An 18,956-nucleotide genomic window follows, 5' to 3' on the forward strand; every position below is an offset into this window, starting at 1 on the left:
GAGGAAGAAAGACAGAGGCTACTCTTACTCCCTGTATGAGGTCTGCATCAACCACATGGTTTGGCACAACCAATGATAACTTAACGCCATCTGACAAGAAGACAGCTGAAATGAAAATTAGTATGCAGAAGATTATTAGAAATGCCAAGATGCTCCAGTTTGAGCATATATCATACTTCAAGATATCAGCTAATGGAGGAATAGAAAGCTATTGTAATTATCACAGCCCTCTAAAATGAAGCATTCAGAACATGAAGACAAATGATTCTTTTAAGTTTCATGTTTCAAGTCATGGGATACTCAACCCAACACTTTAAACATGCTGTCATATGTAATGATAAATATTTAGAAGTAGTTTTTCAGTTTCCTGTAGTTTTAAAGAGAAAAAAAGTCTCTTCTTCCTGCCACAGTAAAACAAGTAACTAACATGTAGGAGGGGAAAAACCTGATGTCAAACTAAACTGCACACTTTTGTCAGAAAATATGTTTAGAAGACATATAGAAAACATTGCTGAGGATTGGAAGAAACAAGCATTAGAACAAATTATGTAGTGTAGGAGGTTTGCTATGCACTCAGATTGAGCACAGCTATTTCTAACGTGTCTCAGCTTGAAGCATGTGCAAGATCGAATTTTAATAATAAAAGTGCTTTTCTGAGCAATGGACAAATATGCTCCAAAAAAGACAGACTCTACAAAAAATTAAAATAAATTAGCCAAAGCTAATTTATGATTTTATGGAGAAACAATGGAATTATCAATAAGGCGATGGTGTTGTCCTTGGCTCCTGATCACCCATCTATATCAGGAATATCATTCTGTCTTCCTTATGGAAATCTTCCTCTATTAGCCCTCAAAATGTTGCTCCCAGGGTTCCGTCCTGGGAGACTGTGGCAGTGAAGAAGAGGGATTTAAGCAGAATTCCTGCAGAGACAGGTGGATGTGGGGAGGATTAGACAGCCCTAACAAGCGAGTGCTCTTTGGTTTTCCCCTTTAAGCCTTTACTATCAATCCATCCCATGCCCCTCCTATTATGCTGACTTCTAACATCACTGGTGAGCTGTCTGTCCATGTATTTTGTGGAAAGGAGACTATGTGCTACATATTACATCATGTCTGACTTGTGAGATTTAGCTGCATTCTGGCTGGTGATTGTCTGTTCTTCTTTCTCATTGCCATATAGCTATACTAGAACATATTTACCAGACAGTTTCTACTGAGCATTTGGGTTAAAACATACTAGGGAGTTGTGGGGGGGGTGGTCATCTGTACAGGTTTCTTTGGAGAGGAATTACTGGGTCAAAGTCTTTCCTTTGGTACTGGGATGTAGCTCAGTGATAGACCACATGTCTAAAACAAAAAGGCCCGAGCTCATTCTCCAGCATTGCAAAAACTAGTACTCTGAATTTCTAATTGTCCTACAAAGTCTAGATATCAGATTTGATTCCCACCCCCAGTCCTGAAAATTAAGAATGTGCCATGGAAGGGTTAAATACAGCATTCTTCCAACTACAGCCACACACGTTGTTTCTGAACCCTTGGGGGCTCGAGCAGATAACTTGTGGCTCACTGGTTTGAGGCGTATATGTAGCTTAGAAGTCAGACAGATTCAATTTGAAATCCCTGCTTAATCCATTGGTATCTAGTGTTTGGGATTTTTTCCCCTTGATTTTCTTATAATGTGGGGGAATGGTGGTTCTTATTCCACGAGTCTCTGGCCTGTTTAAATGTGTTGAACATACATAGGGCATTCAACACAGTGCCCAATATAGTGTGACTATGTGACTATGAATGGCTATACCATTTCTCCATCACCTACAGAGAAAAATGAGTAAGACCGCCAGCCTGGAGCCAGCATAGAACAATTACCTTATAACTAAACAATTTGGCGCTACAATACACTTTATTATGTGACTGTGCCTACAGTCACTATTAGGCATGCTAGAGATGAAGCATAGAAACCTGTGTGTCCTAGGAACGTGCTTTCAACATCATTCATCTGGCAATAAGCTCCACACATCATTCACGATGTTTCTATTAACCTATTATTGCTGTTGTTATTTTTCTTAAATGCCCATTTAAATAACCCTCAGCGTCCTTTTACACTGATGTCAGGTTCAGCATGCATGAATTACGGAGTGGAAAACAAAAACACCAAGTCAAAGACTTTGGCTGGAGGGAGGAGATTATATGAAAATGAATCCTGCTCAATAGGCTAGCCCTGTGGGGTCCTGCACATTATTACACAGGCTTACACTACCAGGGCTTGCTGCTTTACTTTCTAATCACTGTGTTTTCAAGTCCGCCTTCAAGAGCATTGAGTGCTAAACTGTCTTTCCCCAAGCAGGGTCAGCTTCTCCCAGCCTCCCTTATAACCCAGTTCATGCTGGGATAAAGAGGAAGGTAGGAATGTTAAAACAATAATACTATGGTCCGAGGCCAGCAACGGGTAATCAGACCCTAGCAAGGTAGACGCTGTTACCTGGGAGATTATTGGAAGAAAATAGGCCCCGCTTGCAATGCCTTAGCTTGTTCCTACCTTCCTCCTTTTCTTCTTTTCATCCTGCCCCCTGTGATCAGAGGAAATAATTCTTTTTCTATGTATATTTCCCTATGAGTCACTGAGAAGCTTTGCTCGGGCTTTAGCTAAAGACACAGGAGCTTCAAGACTATTGCTTTTCCTGTTGCTGAATTTTAACCCCAAGCACTGAACTTAGATGGACAGCGTCTGTTAAGAAAGCTCCTCTAATTCAATGTGATACTGCCAAGCCTCGAAGAAAGCCAATGTTTCAAACCTCAGTATTATGAAACAGGTAAATTAGGAGGTTATTGTTCACATGAAGAGAAGATTCAACATAGCTTTCTTTAAACAATGAATAGAATATAACAAATACAATTTGGAATACATTCAATCTTTTGAGGAGGCACCTGAGACAAAAAAGCAGAAGTCAGAAGTGGTTTGTGCAAGATTAATGTAAAATTTCAAAGTACTTTGTGAATATTTCTTACACTTATTTAGCCAGTGTGTCTTATCATGAGATTATTCAACCTATCTTGGCCAAAAATGAATAAAACGAAACAGAAGTGAGGAGTGGCAGAGGCTTTTGGCTCAAGTCAAACACACCTACCACAGTGGCTCCCACTCCACGGCAAACAGTCGCCTATTTCCCTCATCTGGGCTGCTAGAATTGGGGTATAGAAGAAAAGTGATTTGCTTAGGTCCACATAATAATTGCAGGACAAAACTGTGACCGAACGACCCAGCAGGCTTTAGTGAGTGAAGACTAGGTTTCAGCTTCACCAGCCCGCAGCTCTTTCACTGTGGGCCAGTCCAGCTCACTCTGGCTAATCCTAGGTTCATCTTGTTGGCAGCTGATGAAGCTCCAGAGGCCATGAAGGACCAGGCTTGCTCTCATCATTCTGCCTTATCAAAACCCAACATACCCTTTCCCGTCTCTCTCTGTGTGTGTGTGTGTGCGTTTGTGTGTGTATGTGTGTGCATGCACGTGCGTGTATGGAAGTCAAAGGTTGATTTCAGGTGTCCTACTTAATCATTCTCCACTTTGGTTTTTGTTTGTTTGTTTGTTTAATTGGTTGGTTTGTTGGTTCATTGGTTTGGTTTTGAGACAGAGTATCACTCTAATCTTAGAGCTTGTTTAATTGGCTAGATTGGAAGGACAGTCCCAGAGAGCTTCTCACTCCACAGAGCTGGGATCATAGGCTTGTGCCGCTGGGCCCAATTTCTGGATCAAATGCAGATCTTCATGCCTGTGTGGTAAGTATTTTACCAAATGACCTGTCTCTCCAGCCATTTCTACCTGTCGGACTCCTGGTCTGACAACACTCTGTGACAGGACCCAACATCCCAGAATACTACAGAATGATACTTTTGCACCTGCCAGAACCAAGCCACTATTACTTTCCCTCTCCCTTTAGAGATGCTATCAGATAAGAGGGACCTTCAATTTTCTCTGTTCTTTCTCCTAACTTAATTGAGCCCAAACATTCTTTTCCTACCTGAAGCCAATTTTTCTATATTGCGTGGGTGCCCGACCTCTTGAGGCTCAGGGGAATAGCATCCATTGTTGTCTATGCCACCTTCGCCTTCTCCCTCTTCCACTGTCCCTTCCCCATTTACATTTAAGTACGAGTTCTGTCATCTTAAAAGAATGACCCAATCAAAACCTTTGGCATCTTGGGTGAATGGAAGGAAAGAAAACCAGAAGAAAAAGAAAGAAAGATGGAAGGAGTGAAGGAAAGAAGAAAGAAGGATAGTTTCTCTTGCTTCTAAATGCTTCTTTTCCCTCCTCTGGACACAACAGATTCTATTTGCTTTCCCCCTCAGTTAAGCATCCCCTTCCTCTAAAGTGTCCTTAGCCTAATGCCTGCTGTCTGTCCTCTACTCCCAGGGCTTTACCAAAACATAACCACTGACCGTTTCCTGAATCCAATGTGAAATTCTTCCTTCTGTCTTTTCACCTCATTTGATCTCTCTGCTGATTGGGATGTTCTCTCTGGGAACTTACCCTCCCCTTGATACCCTGATCTCTCAGTCATTTAAGCAATATATTTCTCTTTCCTTTCCAAAATCCTTCCTCTATTGGCTTTTTAAGTGTCTTCCTTGGGCTTCTGGCCTGGAAATATTTGGGCATAAAATTAGATTAAATTTAGCCATATTTCATGTACACACAGGCAAGAATTAGGAATATTCTAGTAGATTTAATTACAGCTCTTCTGTTCTCCTCCCCAAGAACACACAAGGATGTTTTAGCGTGCATTGATCCTGTGCTGGCTGGTTTTCTGTCAGCCTGACACAAGCTAGTCATCTGAGAAGAAGAAACCTCAATCAAGAAAATGCCTCCAAAAGACTGGGCTGTGTGCAACTCTGTGGAGTATTTTCTTGATTGACTGATGTAGAGGGGCCCAGTTTGTTTTCTTAGTTAGTGATTTATGAGGGAGGGTTCACCCATTGTCGATTGGGACACTCCTTGACTGGTGGTCCTGGGTTCTATAAGAAACCAGGCTGAACAAGCCAGGAAGCAGCTCGCCTCCATGGCCTTCGCCTTAACACCTGCCTCCAGAGTCCTGCTTTGGCTTCCTGAGACACACTGTGACTTGGGATATGGGAGCCAAATCAACCCTTTCCTCCCCAAGTTGCTTGTGGTCAGGGTGTTTCACCCCAGCAATAGTAACCTGTAGTGAGTGATAAGGCACGGCGGGCCTGTTTTTTGTCCATCTGGCTCCCGCACAGCTAGCTTTACACCCAAAATAACAACACACAAATTGTATTATTTAAACACTGCCTGGCCCATTAGCTCTAGCTTCTTACTGGCTAACTCTCACATCTTGATTAACCCATTTCTCATAATCTGTGTAGCACCACAAAGTGGTGGCTTACTGGGAAGATTCTAACCGCGGTCAGTCTTGGGTAGGAGAAGCACAGCGTCTGCCTGACTCTGCTTTCTTCCTCCCAGAATCCTGTTTGGCCTACTCCATCCACCTAAGGGTTGGCCTATCAAAAGGCCAAGGCAGTTTCTTTATTGACCAATGAAAATAACACATAGACAGATGACCCTCCTACATCAGTAACCCTGACTAAGACAAGCCCCTAGAGTTAGCCTTGTCACAGGGCTGTCTAGGGTGACCAATGATTGGTTTTGGTTAGATTTGGATTTTGTGTTATTGTTTGGTTAGTTGGCTGGTTTCTGTTTTTTTGTTTGTTTGTTTGTTTATTGTTTTTTCAAGACAGGGTTTCTCTGTGTAACAGACCTAGCTGTCCTGGAACTTGCTCTGTAGACCAGGTTGGCCTTGAACTCACAGAGATCTATCTTCCTCTGCCTCCCAAGTGCTGGGATTTAAAGGCAGACACCATCAAGCCTAGTCCAAAGCAAATCTTTTGGAGGCATTTCTTAACTGAGAGTCTCTCTCCTCAAATGACTTCTATTTCGGTCAAGTTGGCATAAATCTAGCCAGGACAGCACCTTAGCCTCCAAGTGCTGGTATTACAGGAGTGAGTCACCCACCATTAATATTATCCTGAGGCATCTTTCCTGATAATTATTTCAATCCACTTCCTTCGAAATTCAGAAGGTGACCCACTTTCACTGTTATCAATTAGATGTCCATCTCTTTTATGCAGCTTCTACAATTTCTACCTTCCGTTTAAAAGTCTCCCTGGAGCTCCACAAACACTGACTAGATAATAGTAAATGGAAATCCCCATGGTGTCTTTCACATCACCCACACACTCTTCCTTCTTGATGCTCCCCTGCAGTGACGGTACCTGCTTGCTGGATCTAGGAAAACTAGTCTTCCTTGACCCTGCCCCACTCTTAGACTAAATTATCAAATCCTGATGCATTTGTCTCTTTACTATCTCCCAATTCTGTCCAGTTCTTTCCCCACTTACCCCCATAACCTCAAACTCATTAACTCCCATCTAGATTACTGTTATAGCCTACTAACTGAAACAGAATAGGTTAACATAGAAAATACAAGAGTACAAAATGAGAGGTGGTGTTCAACTTTTCTTCTGGCTACATGTATGTATGTGTGTATTAAACACCGAAGCTTCCTCTTTTTTGGCAGTACTGGGGTTGGACCTAGGTCCTCATGGATGCTAGGCAAGTGGTCTATCACCGAGCTACAATCCCAGCCCTAAATGAACTGTACACTATAAAAAGTACTTATTATTGTGAATTCTCAGAGCTCATCATAAACCGGACTAGGCAAAAAGGTGTCTGAGTTTCCTCTAAAGCTATATGTGGCCACTGTGCCCTTGAAACTCTATTCTGAATGGAGATATATCTTAAGTGTACTGGATTTTAGACTTTGCATGAATAAACAGTAGCAAATGGCTCAGTGGGTAAGAGTACATGTTACCCAAGCCTGGTGGCCAGAGTTCAGACCCCCAGAACCCATGTGAATGCTGGATGTGGTGGCACATCTCTGCCATCACGTGTGCCGGCTCATGCACCTCACACGCAATCATATACACACACACATCATATGCACACAAATATATACAAATAATTTTAGATGGGTGGCATTTTGACATAATAGTAATCAATGATATATGACATTAAATAAGATATAGTTTTACAATTGATTTTAGTTTTTAAACTGTGACTGCTATATAACTTTAAATTATATGTGTGACCTGAATTATATTTCTATTGGATAGCACTGCTCTAAAGGCTGGCGTGTGCCACTCACAACAGGTCAATGAGACCCTAACAAATAGACTTATCCTTTGTGTGTGTGTGTGTGTGTGTGTGTGTGTGTGTGTGTGTGCGCGCACATGTGAAGATACACTTGTCGGTATGGAGGCCAGATATTAACATTGGGTGTCCTCCTCAATTGCCCTTCACATTGGATTTTGAGATAGAGACTCTTACCAAACCTGAAGATTACCAGTTCAGCAAAATTGGCTAGCCAACAAGTCTAGGGAATCTTCCTGCCTCCACCTTCTCAGTGCTGGGATTATAGATGTGTGCTACCATGCCTAGCTTTTACGTCGGTGCTAGGTATCAAACTCAGGTCTTCATGTTTGCAAGACAAGCTCTTTACCAACTGAGTCATTGTCTTAGCTCCAGACTGTTTCCTTTCTTGTCCCAATATATATATGGCTTATATAAAAGAGAATCAGGAAATAAAATCTTTCCCTCCAATGGTGGGACTTTTCTTAACTTGGGGATAAGGTTAACAGAGTCTTCCCTGATGGGAAGTACTGCTCAATGGATAAAATATAGCTTTTTAAGAAAGCCCAACCAAGGGCTGCAGAAATGGCTCAGAGGTTAAGAGCATGGGACTGCTCTTGCAGAGGTTTTTTTTTTTTTTCTTGCAGAGGTCTTGAGTTCAATTTCCAGCACCTACATGGTGACTCACAACCACCTGTAGTGAGATTTGGTGCCCCCTTCTGGTCTGTAGGGACACATGCAGGCAGAACATTATACATAATGAACAAATTCATCTTCAAAATTTTTTTAAAGAGAGCTTAATATATTAAAGTCACACTTACAAAAAATGTTATTTTAAGGGATTTCAGCATCCTGGCATGCATACACATACCAGACTACTGTCTTATAGTAAGTGGAAGTGATTTTTAAAGGTGGGACCTGGAGTCACTTATTTCTCTCCACATCACCTGGTAAATTACTGTATTTAGAAGTTGCCGGCCCTTGACTGGCTGTGAATCTGCTTGGTAAGGGATTGAGGTTTCTCTCAGTTACTTTCTAAAGTCCTGTATTATTTGGATGCTTTAACTCCCAGCTATCTGAATGATGACCTATGCATCCTTGTGATTTCTATATGCCCAAACACCAAAATAAATCAAAGTACTGATCTTTTATTTGACTTAAGCTTTTTCTTCCCATAAGGGGTTTAGCATTAGACAAATGGGTGCTTGGAAGAATAGTGAGAGGAATAAATTCATTGATTCCATGGGCAATAATACACCTGACTACTATCAATCTGTAAGAAATGGATGTTGCATTTGTACAGGGATCCAGAAGGAAGATGTCTAACTATAACCTTGGGCAGAATTCCAGTTGGCCAGAGTAAACAACCAAGGAAGCTTATGGTCATTTATTTCCACCAATACAGCACATTAAAAGCCTCTTGCTCTTAAAACCCATGCTCCTCTAAGTGGCTAAACAGATGATGATACTAGTAAAGGAAACATGCTGGTAGCTGGAAGACCAGTCATCTTTTTGAGTACCAGTGGGTGAGTATCTACATCCCAACTGACATAATGCACCTTCTGCAAGACAGCAGTCTCTTGGCACTACTCCACTTTGAAGTAAAACCCCAAATGAACTCCTGCTAACGTGGCATATTGAACCAGCCATTTTTTTTATTTCCAAAGCCTTCTAAGCTGATCAGTACCACATCCATCTTCATGGAACTGACTACTGCAGGCTAGAATTATAGCTTCCTTCTACCATCAGAATGGATCCCTAGAAGAACTTGACCAAGGTCATTAACTAAATCCTCAAGCAGACAGCTTTTAGGACAGCTGGTCCTTGTTTCTAGAGCCCCTGCTGGCCCCAGAGGATTTGTCTAGGCATAGTCAAAGGGCTAGGGAGACTTGAGGACAGGCCATGCCTGAAAGAAGTGCTCCTCCCTCAGGAGTTAGGTTTCCAAGGACGGTTGTTACATCATATTACCTAAGGCCACTCAGTTTTTCTTCTTCACGTCCAAGCTTCTGAGTCCCCTTACATCATATTTTAGCAGAAAACATTAAAAAACAGAAAACCAGTGAAGAATAAATATAATAATGAAAAATTCTTAGAAACATCTCTAACTGTATACTATAGTAATAAGGGCAATAAGGTTATACTCCTGAAATATAAACTACCACAAAAGTGAAATAAATTGCAGTGATTACTTTTTTTTTTTTTGGTTTTTCGAGACAGGGTTTTTCTGTAGTTTTGTAGCCTGTCCTGGATCTAGCTCTGTAGACCAGGCTGGCCTCAAACTCACAGAGATCCGCCTGCCTCTGCCTCCCTAGTGCTGGGATTAAAGGCGTGCACCAGTATTGCAGGGCTCGGTGATTACTTTTACAATTTCTTCAGCAATGCTAATTTATTCTCTTTAGTCTTTTCCTTTTGAATTTTTCTGCAATGTGGACTAAAGCAGCTTGGAAGACTATGTGTTTCTCCCTTCAGAAAAATTTCACCTTGAGTCAGGTGGTGGTGGCGCACTCCTTAATCCCAGCACTCGGGAGGCAGAGACAGATGGATCTCTGTGAGTTTGAGGCCTGCCTGGTCTACAGAGTGAATTCCAGGACAGGCTTCAAAGCTACACAGAGAAATCCTATCTTAAAAAAGGAAAAAAAATCACCTTGAAGTATGATTCAATAGCATCAATACCATTATAGATTTGCACCTAAAATGATATGGATCCCTTTAAAGCCTAGTTTATTCAGGAGATGCCAGCTTCTGTCTTCCTTTTGATGACTGGGGAATTTGAGTATGGAGTTTCATTCCTAAGCAGACCTCCCTCAAATCATTCATGAACTTTCCAAAGATACTTAATACAACCCAATATCCGCAACAATATCTGTTGACAGATGTATCATGAGTGACCCACACATGATCAGGGGGCATGGATGAATGGAGTGAATGGAGAAACACAGACTTTATAGCATTTGGATAACAAAGTTATTAGCAGTGCTTCATGATCAACAGAAAGAACTAGGTAACATGAAATGGTAATTTCCCATTTTACTGCGCTCCTCCTCCTTATCATCATCAAAAACCTTCAAGTAGCATGAGCCTTAGTTACTGAAATAAAATCCCAGGTGAAAGAAGTTAGTTGTGATAATGAAATAAAAATATAGAAGATAGCAAACTAGCAAGGCGGTGGTGGCGCACGCCTTTCATCCCAGCACTCGGGAGGCAGAGGCAGGCGGATCTCTCTGAGTTTGAGGCCAGCCTGGTCTTCAAGAGCTAGATCCAGGACAGCTAGGGCTGTTATACAGTGAAACCCCATCTCGAAAAACAACAAACAAGAACATAAAAAACTAACTCTACAGTGATCAAAGTTTGTTCCTAAGAAAAATGAATTTTCATAAAATTTAGTTTAAGCAGGAATTTAAACAGTCAATTTCAGCAGGCCATGGAAACTTTTTATCAAAGTAGATCAAAACAATTATTTCAACAGCTCAGTTTTGGTACCTGCCTCTCATACCTCTGCTGTGTTTGCATCACACACACCCCACCACCAAAAAGACAGAAGAGACTGTATCTCCCTTGAAGAGTATGTTCTACAGGAATGAGTTTATACTCTTCAGGTAGATTGTTCTGGGCTTAGTACCTAGTGGAGATCCTTCAACGTGCCAAAAAAAGTTACTTATATTCTCTGAAGGAATTCTCTCAATTCCTTCTTTCTGAAAAAGGGTGGAAGGTGAAGATGTGGCGCCCGAGAGAAGCTGTGGAAAGAGAACGTGGAAAAGCAAACAGAACCTGATTATCTGTGCCCACCTCTCTCAGGCCAGCAAACCATGGAGCAGAGTAGCTTAGAGATGAAAGGGGACGAAAAGAAGGAGCATGCATTTCTCTCCACTGCCCTCTCTGTTCAAACACAGATGGTTTCAAGTTTGGGTATTGCATTTACTTAAATACATATTTATATGTCTATATAGTATATATAATCTGGGAGATTTTGTAACAGACCATTAGTGGTCAATTTTTTCCCCGGTGCTAAAGTGTAAATTGTTTAGTGGCTCAGAGGAATCCTATAGTAAGCAACTGATCATAACAATTTACATGACATAAGTGCACAGATGTTACAGGAGACATGTCATCCAGGCACTGGATAAAGAGATAAGAAGCTGCTAATACTAAACTACCAAAACACATGCTTCACAACATAAAAACTGCTCTGCTTATAGCATCCCGTTTTTCTGATTTCAGAAAGTTGATCCAAGCCTGCCTTCAAAACCTTATTTAAAGAAATAACACTTTCATAATAGGCTAGCATTGGAATCTATAAGCACAGATTATGGAGGGGGGGCTCACAGAAAATTCTACATAAAAAATATCCTTTTAAAAAACCGTCTCTCTAGTCTCTAGACTCCACAGCCAATGAAAACATTTTACGTTTAACTTGGGGGAATCACTGAAGAAAGGATGACTCCTGTGTGTGTCTTGGATTTGGGGGTTCAAAGAGCAGTTTCCCCAAGTGCTATAGGACTTCAAGCCACAGGAAAGGCACAACCCATTTGACATGTTTTTAATTCCTTGAGGCTACTTTGCTAAAGTGTTTGAGAAGAAACTTCCCCATTTATCTAAGGGATCAGAACCAGTAGCAAAGAAGCTGATCAATGGGGCCGCAGTTACTGAGAAGGAAGCTCATACCCTGTTTCTGTACTTTCATTCTTAAAGGCATACAACCCCATTCTAAAAAAATGTAGTGTCTCCAGGTTGCCAGTGCCTGACGAGAAACCTCCAGTACCCTCCGAAAAGGTTCACGCTTCATTTTAAATGCAAATTATTTCTAGATGCATCCTCGATGCACTATTTATTCTGAAACTATCAAAGGAATAAGGGAGTTGTGCGTCCATGTCATTTTAATTTTTTCCAAAACAGGCATTAGATATAAAAAGAAGAAAAAGAGAAGAAAGAAAGGAAAAAAAAACAGTCGAGGAGGGCAGATCATTCCCAAGCTAAAATTTAGAACTTCACCAGGGAAGCAGTTCAAGGTTTGTGAAGAAAAAAAAACCATTTTAAAAACTGTACTGTAGAATTTTTGCCTCTAGATGACAATGCACCTACAAGAGGAGAAAAGATCATTCTTTCTCCTCCCCAAACCCCCAAAACACAACATATCCCGAGAAGCCCGTTTCCTACCCAGCCAATACAATAATGCCTTGTAAGCTGAGAACTGTGTCCGGTATAGGAGCTAAGTATAAACAGCTGAGAAGGATTAGGCTGCCGCTCCATTCTCATTTACATGAAAATCCTGTCAGCATCGCTTTTTCCTCGCTGGCTGCGGGCACAGAAGGAACTCTTTTGTGCCATAGCCACGCATTCATTTCCATCCTTTGTCTTTACTTACCAGTCGAGGCTGTGGGCATGTGTGCTCTATTTCCTCCATGGTTTCTGAGGGAGGCTCATTGGAAAGGGATTTTGGGATACCTGTTTCTGACTCAGCATCAGTGGTAAGTACTGGCATGGCCAGTGAATGCTCCCTCCAGCTCTACACCCTCTGGGAGTCTCCTCCCAGGCAGAGAATGTTTTCTTTGTCACGTATTTTTCTCTTCCCTACCCATCCCCCTTCTTCTTCCCTTCTTTTTTGTCTTCCCTGGGGGGAAGTAAAAAGGTTACCCCCCCCAACTCCACACACACACACCACCCCTTTCTTTCTCAGAGAAGCCCAGAGGCAGGGCCTCAGTTTATCACTATAACAACCAGACAGCACTGGAGCGTCTGGTGCGGATACAGTATCCTCATTTGCATGGAGCGCGCTGGTTGGTTACTGTCATCATAGTACCACTCCACCTGGGAGCGGCCCGGGCCCATTGGCTGGCCTGCTGTACCCACGGGGCCTGAACTTGCTTTTGTTTTTTGTATTGAATTCACTTGTGAAGGTCTCTGTCCCTGCCTGGTAAGGACTCCCTGCACTTCCTAGATAAGATAAAGCTGTTTCCTGAGTTGCCCCAAATGCCTCGCTAAAGAGCATAGCTATAAAGGACCGTGTCCCTGGCATGAGTGTGTGATGTAGTTGTAGTCAGAATATCTGCTAAATAGGAGTCACTCTGAAGACAGCCCCTTTAAAGCCCCAAGCCCCAAACCACTGGGCCAATTGCCAGCTGCCTCTGAGAGCTTCTCAGGGAAGTCACCGAGGGCACCTGAGTGTTCACCTTTTGGACTGCATTAAACAGGAACACTGGCAGACGCCTAAAGCCTGTCGTAATGGTGGAGTCTCTACCTGGGGCTGCTACAAGAGGAACTTTGAAGGAGGTAGCTTGTCTTTGACAGCTTGCCTCCCAGGTCTGACTGTGCTTTCTTCCTCCCTCAGCCTCTCTTTGCCTTTTAGTCTTACTGTGAACTTACCCAGCATCCCTATAGGATAGGACCTATGCTCTCATTTTATCAGTTTCAAGCCCCTTTTCCTAGGCACCCTGGTCTCGTCCAAGTGCTTATGGCAATTCGAGACAAACCACAGAATGATGTGCCTTAGTGTTTACATTGTCCTAGAGCATCAGTTGAAGAGGAGCATGCTGAAGACACACGTTCAAAGGACAGAACTTGCAAAGCTATTTGTTCTAGCGAATGGCTGTGTTTTAATATTAGTAAGAAATAAAATCGCTAGTTTTTATTAAGCCCAGATGCAGTGCCAAGTACTTAACTTAGATCTTCCTTAATCTTCATAAGAACCCAAAGCATATCCTATTATTATCCCCACTTTATAAGTAAGGAAATTGCAACTTAGAGTAATTGCTTAAGGTCTCAGAGTTCATAAGCAATGGAGCTGACGTCTGAAGAATGCAGAGTGGGGAGCAGAGATGCAGCAAGTACAGCAGAAAGGGAACTAAGGAAGACTCCACTTCACACAAATCTTATGCTTCGAAATCTTTCATTTTTGTCTCTAACCATGATTTTTAGCCAAGTGTGGTCCCAGACCAGCAGTGATAACATCACAGTCACCACCAGGGAATGTTCGATAAATGAAAATTATTACTCCCATGACAGAACCAAAACCAAATTTTGTAGGTTTGAGATGTGGCCTGCACTTGCATTTTTAATGAACTTCTTGGTAATTGTGACAACACCAGGTATAGGGACCATAATTTGAGAAACAGTACTTCAAAGGGTGGAATGAAAGTAGCCAGTGCTCAGGAGGCAGAAGCAGGTGGATCTCTGTGAGTTTGAGGCCAGCCTGGTCTACAGGGTGAGTTCCAGGACAGCCAGGGTTGTTACACAGAGAAACCCTGTCTCAAAACAAAACAAACAAGAGCAAACAAACAAAAGTCTTTTTCAAGAATTGAGGAGGATCAAATGGATACATTATCATCCTCCATGAATTCAAATGTGCCCTGCTAATGTAAAGAGACACTGTTTTTATTACCCCTCAAATAACAAAGAGCTAGCCTTAAAAGAAGAAAAATGGATACTACAGCAGAGTATTCCTTAAATTGACTGTTAAGAACCTGTTAATCGTCTCTTCCTTCCGGTTCCCGCAGCCTCTCCAGCCATGAGCAGCAAAGTCTCTCGCGACACCCTGTACGAGGCGGTGCGGGAGGTCCTGCACGGGAACCAGCGCAAGCGCCGCAAGTTTCTGGAAACGGTGGAGCTGCAAATCAGCCTGAAGAACTACGACCCCCAGAAGGACAAGCGTTTCTCGGGCACCGTCAGGCTCAAGTCCACCCCTCGCCCCAAGTTCTCGGTGTGCGTCCTGGGGGACCAGCAGCACTGCGATGAGGCCAAGGCCGTGGATATCCCCCACATGGACATCGAGGCGCTGAAGAAGCTCAATAAGAACAAGAAGTTGGTCAAAAAACTGGCCAAGAAGTATGACGCCTTTCTGGCCTCTGAGTCTCTGATCAAGCAGATTCCGCGTATCCTGGGCCCAGGCCTGAACAAGGCTGGCAAGTTCCCTTCCCTGCTGACACACAATGAAAACATGGTGGCCAAAGTGGACGAGGTGAAGTCCACGATCAAGTTCCAGATGAAGAAGGTGCTGTGTCTGGCTGTTGCTGTCGGCCACGTGAAGATGACGGACGACGAGCTGGTCTACAACATCCACTTGGCTGTCAATTTCTTGGTGTCCTTGCTCAAGAAGAACTGGCAAAATGTCCGGGCTTTGTATATCAAGAGCACCATGGGCAAGCCCCAGCGTCTTTACTAGGATGCCCCAATAAACCTTCCTGCTACTCTAAAAAGAAAAAAAAAAAGAACCTGTTAATCTAAGCTGCTGAGGTGGTGCTCACTTTCAATCCAGCACTCGGGAGGCAGAGACAGGCAGATCTGTGAATTTGGTCTATAGAGTGAGTTCCAGGACAGCTAGAGCTACGCAGAGAAACCCTGTCTCAAAAAAATCCAACCAAAACAAAACAAAAACCTGGCCATTTAAATCAGGAATACATCACTTGATAGCATATTACCTGTGCTTAAGAGAATTCTAGGGGCTAGAAAGACGGCTCAGTGGTTAAGATGACATACGGCTGCTTTTGCAGAGGATGTGAGTTCAGTTGTCAGCACCTACACTGGACACCTCACAACCACATGTAAATCCAGCTCCTAGGAGATCCGATGCCTCTGGCCTCAGCAAGCACTGCCCTTCACATACATACACCCCTCTCCTCCTCAGATATATGTATACACAAACATTTAAAACTAGCTCGAGGAGAAGAGAACTTTAGCTATGTGAAAAGCCCAGCAACTATTGAGTCATCTCAAGAGGGGTCTTTTCCTTCCGATTCTACCTGCCCTTCTAGAAGCACAAACTCCTCAAGCTACAGGTTTCATTATACTGAGGTGATCCGTGTGTAAGAAGCAAACCCTGAACTGTATTTTAAAATAGAAATTGCTTTATTGTAGTGAACTCACAAATAAAAACATCATACAATTAGATTAAAGTAGCCACTCAAACAGCCGGTCCCAAACTCTGTACATCTCAGTGAATTTCTATATGGTTAGAACAGTCACTCAGAAACCCTGGAGCTTCAGTTAGGCTTTTACGCTTTCCTTTTGATTTAAAAGCCCCTTTCCAGCTACGGTGGATGACGTGAAAATGCCATCGTCATTCTTACTCTTGATAATATTTTCCATCTGGATTTTTTTTTTTTTGCCTAAGGGAAGTGATTCTCAAAGTGCTGTCTCCTGAGGAGCAGTCACAAAAATACTGACTACTTGTCAGACACTCTCACCCATCTCAGACTGAAGGAGAAACTGAGGTAGTGGAGGCCAGGAATCTGGCTTTTTACCAGAAACCCTTGGTTTAGTAGGTATTGTAACACGCTAAAGTTTGTGGGCATTGAGCTACAATCACATGTTCACACTGGAAAGCACCTAACTCCCAGGGCATTCTGGGTCACTGAGATGCCAATTTGGTTCTTAGCTGGTTCTTGAATTCCCTCTCTAGAATAGGAGGCTCACCATAGGGTAGGAAGTTTGCTTGTTCTGATGTCTAGCTGGTTCCTGAAGCCCTCTTGTTCCAGAGCCTGGACCGTAGCCTTGTACTCCAAGCCTTTTCTGTCTCAAGATTGGCAAATACCCTTCCCTCTCCTGTATTTTTCCTGTCCCAGCAAACCAAAGGCTGCCTCTCCACAAGATGCCGATCTTCACTGAGTAACCTATGTCAGACTCTTATCCATCCTTAGGTCTTGAACCTGGAAGCTCAGGCTTCTAGTTGCCCTGGGAGTCAACTGTATAACCATGGCCATGACTACTCGTCCTATCCCAGCCTATTCTTGGCTTTTTCCAAACCCTTTCCCTGCAGCTGATATCACAGCTGTGGGCCACCATAAGCAGCTACATTGCCCTTGTAATTGGGACAAGTAACATTACCCTCCTTCTAAAAGGCATCAAGAGCTAGGAGTGAGGCAGGATTGGTTAGCACACGTGCAACTAGAAAAACATGTGGATCTCAATGCAAAGAAATAAGAAAGCTAAAGTAAGGGGGAAGAGTGTGGCTTTCTATCTGTAATTACCAGAGGCAGAGGATGCAAACCGGGGCAGCTTATTAGAAACCTCCCCCTGAGGCACATCTAGATTTTATAAGCTCTCCCTCTCTGGTTGAATTTCATTTGAGTCACATCCCCAGGTGTCCCTCTGTGGCTCAAGGTGAAGGGTTAAACCCTGACAGTCTAGAGAAAACCAACCACATTAAGTAATGAAATTCACGCACAAATCCTTTTCATCCACTCCAGGAGAATGATGGTAATAAACATGCTCCACAATGGGGAGCATTTCGCGCTTTTTGGAGTGCTTCCCCTCATTAGATGATATCATTGGAGCACAAAATTGATTGTTGAAAAGTTTCAAATGATTCAGACTGATTAGGTGACTTACCCAGCAATTACATAGGAAATGATAAAAGTCCCCATTAACATTCTTGCCCACTAAGCTATACCGGTTCACTGTTCAGTAGAAACCTGATTTACTTTGTCAACAAAATCCTTGGGTGATTCCGGTATATCTCTTCATCCATTATATCCTTTATTCGTCTTCTACTGAAGTCATGAGACAGGAAACACTCTTCACTTTGATTCATATAGTTCATTTCAAATATGTACGCCCATAGATCTGAACTTATTGTGGTGCTCGCGTTTACTCATGATAGAAAAATCAAACATTTTTGTTAAGAGCAAGGTTCATACAAGACCATGATCCATAAAGGTCACCGGGGGGTGGGGATGTAACAGAACTTCGAAACTTTTTTTTAAAGAAAAAAAATTCAAGAAGATAACATTAAAATGCTTGTTTTCTTCTTAAAATGTATTTTCTACTTTTCTCAACTCCAATAGTAACCAAGAAAGAGTTAGTCTTCACTCATTTAACCAAAATATCCTGATTCTGAGTGCAGTTTTGTGATACTAAGGAGCAACTACATAAACCCCAAACCTCAAACCTACTGTATAATCAAACTGTGGCTAACTACCTCTGATCTGACATCTAGTCTCTGAAAGAAACAAGCTGGCTCAGTAGGTAAAGGCACTGCCAAACCTGCTAACCCGAGTTCACCTGTGGGTCTCATGTGGTATAAAGGAAAGAACAGCTCCCTCATGTTGTCCTCTGACTTCCACAACATGCTGTGGCATGTAAGTGACAGGCGGAAACATGTGCACATACACACACAAACACATACACCTCATAAGTAAATGTAATTAAAACACTTTTAAAAAGCCCAAATATTTGACACCAAAGGAGACAGAGAATAATGGCTGTACCTGTGTTTGAGAAAGTCTTGAAAAGAAATACATTTTTTCTCAAAATACAATGCAATTCTCTAAATACTGATGATTAAACTCCATAGACGTATGATCTATTTTGTTTTGCTGTTGTACACCAGATATAACGGGGATTTGGGTCAGAAATTAGAGTTGCCATTAGCTGTAAAAAAAATCATTCTTACTGACATTAGCAGCTGTGTAGTCAGTAAAGAATTATTGTTGCTATCACTTGGTGGTATTTATAAACACTTTTCTATTCTAAGTGCTTTACAATCACTTATTGTCTAATTAATATCTAATCATCTGTTTACAAGTAATAATCACACATGTAGTGCAGTTTAATCAAAACTCCAAGTGCTGCCGCCATCACGCTCAGAATGTTGTGTAAATTTTGGTCTCTCCCTCATGGGATTTGAGTCTAACATGACTGAAACACTTAATATTATAGAGAAAAATGGGTAAAAATTCCCCACTTGGATTTGTGTATACTTTAAAGGTAAAACTAGGTAAGGCTTTTGCATACTAAATTCACTGACTGGATGTCAGTAGATGTCTTA

At 42.2% G+C, this 18,956-nt stretch overlaps 2 protein-coding genes across 4 annotated transcripts in view; one reads left to right on the top strand and one right to left on the bottom strand.

Annotated features, from left to right (window-relative positions):
* The window catches only part of Pcyt1b (phosphate cytidylyltransferase 1B, choline), a 70,830-nt gene extending 57,880 nt beyond the window's left edge, over nucleotides 1–12,950 (bottom strand). For 2 of the 3 annotated variants that reach the window (XM_075958888.1, XM_075958891.1), the window contains exon 1: nucleotides 12,561–12,779. In XM_075958888.1, the coding sequence (XP_075815003.1) occupies nucleotides 12,561–12,677 (117 nt within the window). In that variant the 5' untranslated portion in view covers nucleotides 12,678–12,779. Of the gene's footprint in view, nucleotides 1–12,560 lie in introns of all 3 variants that reach the window. The other variant, XM_075958890.1, reaches the window with a different exon arrangement.
* A 1,716-nt stretch (nucleotides 12,951–14,666) lies between these two features.
* On the top strand, nucleotides 14,667–15,391 carry LOC142841350 (large ribosomal subunit protein uL1). The gene has a single exon (XM_075958190.1). It carries the CDS (start codon nucleotides 14,700–14,702, stop codon nucleotides 15,351–15,353), a length of 654 nt encoding a protein of 217 aa, XP_075814305.1. The 5' UTR covers nucleotides 14,667–14,699; the 3' UTR covers nucleotides 15,354–15,391.
* Nucleotides 15,392–18,956: the final 3,565 nt, after the last annotated feature.

Source organism: Microtus pennsylvanicus, chromosome X, assembly GCF_037038515.1.
Source record: "Microtus pennsylvanicus isolate mMicPen1 chromosome X, mMicPen1.hap1, whole genome shotgun sequence".
Classification (NCBI taxonomy): domain Eukaryota; kingdom Metazoa; phylum Chordata; class Mammalia; order Rodentia; family Cricetidae; genus Microtus; species Microtus pennsylvanicus.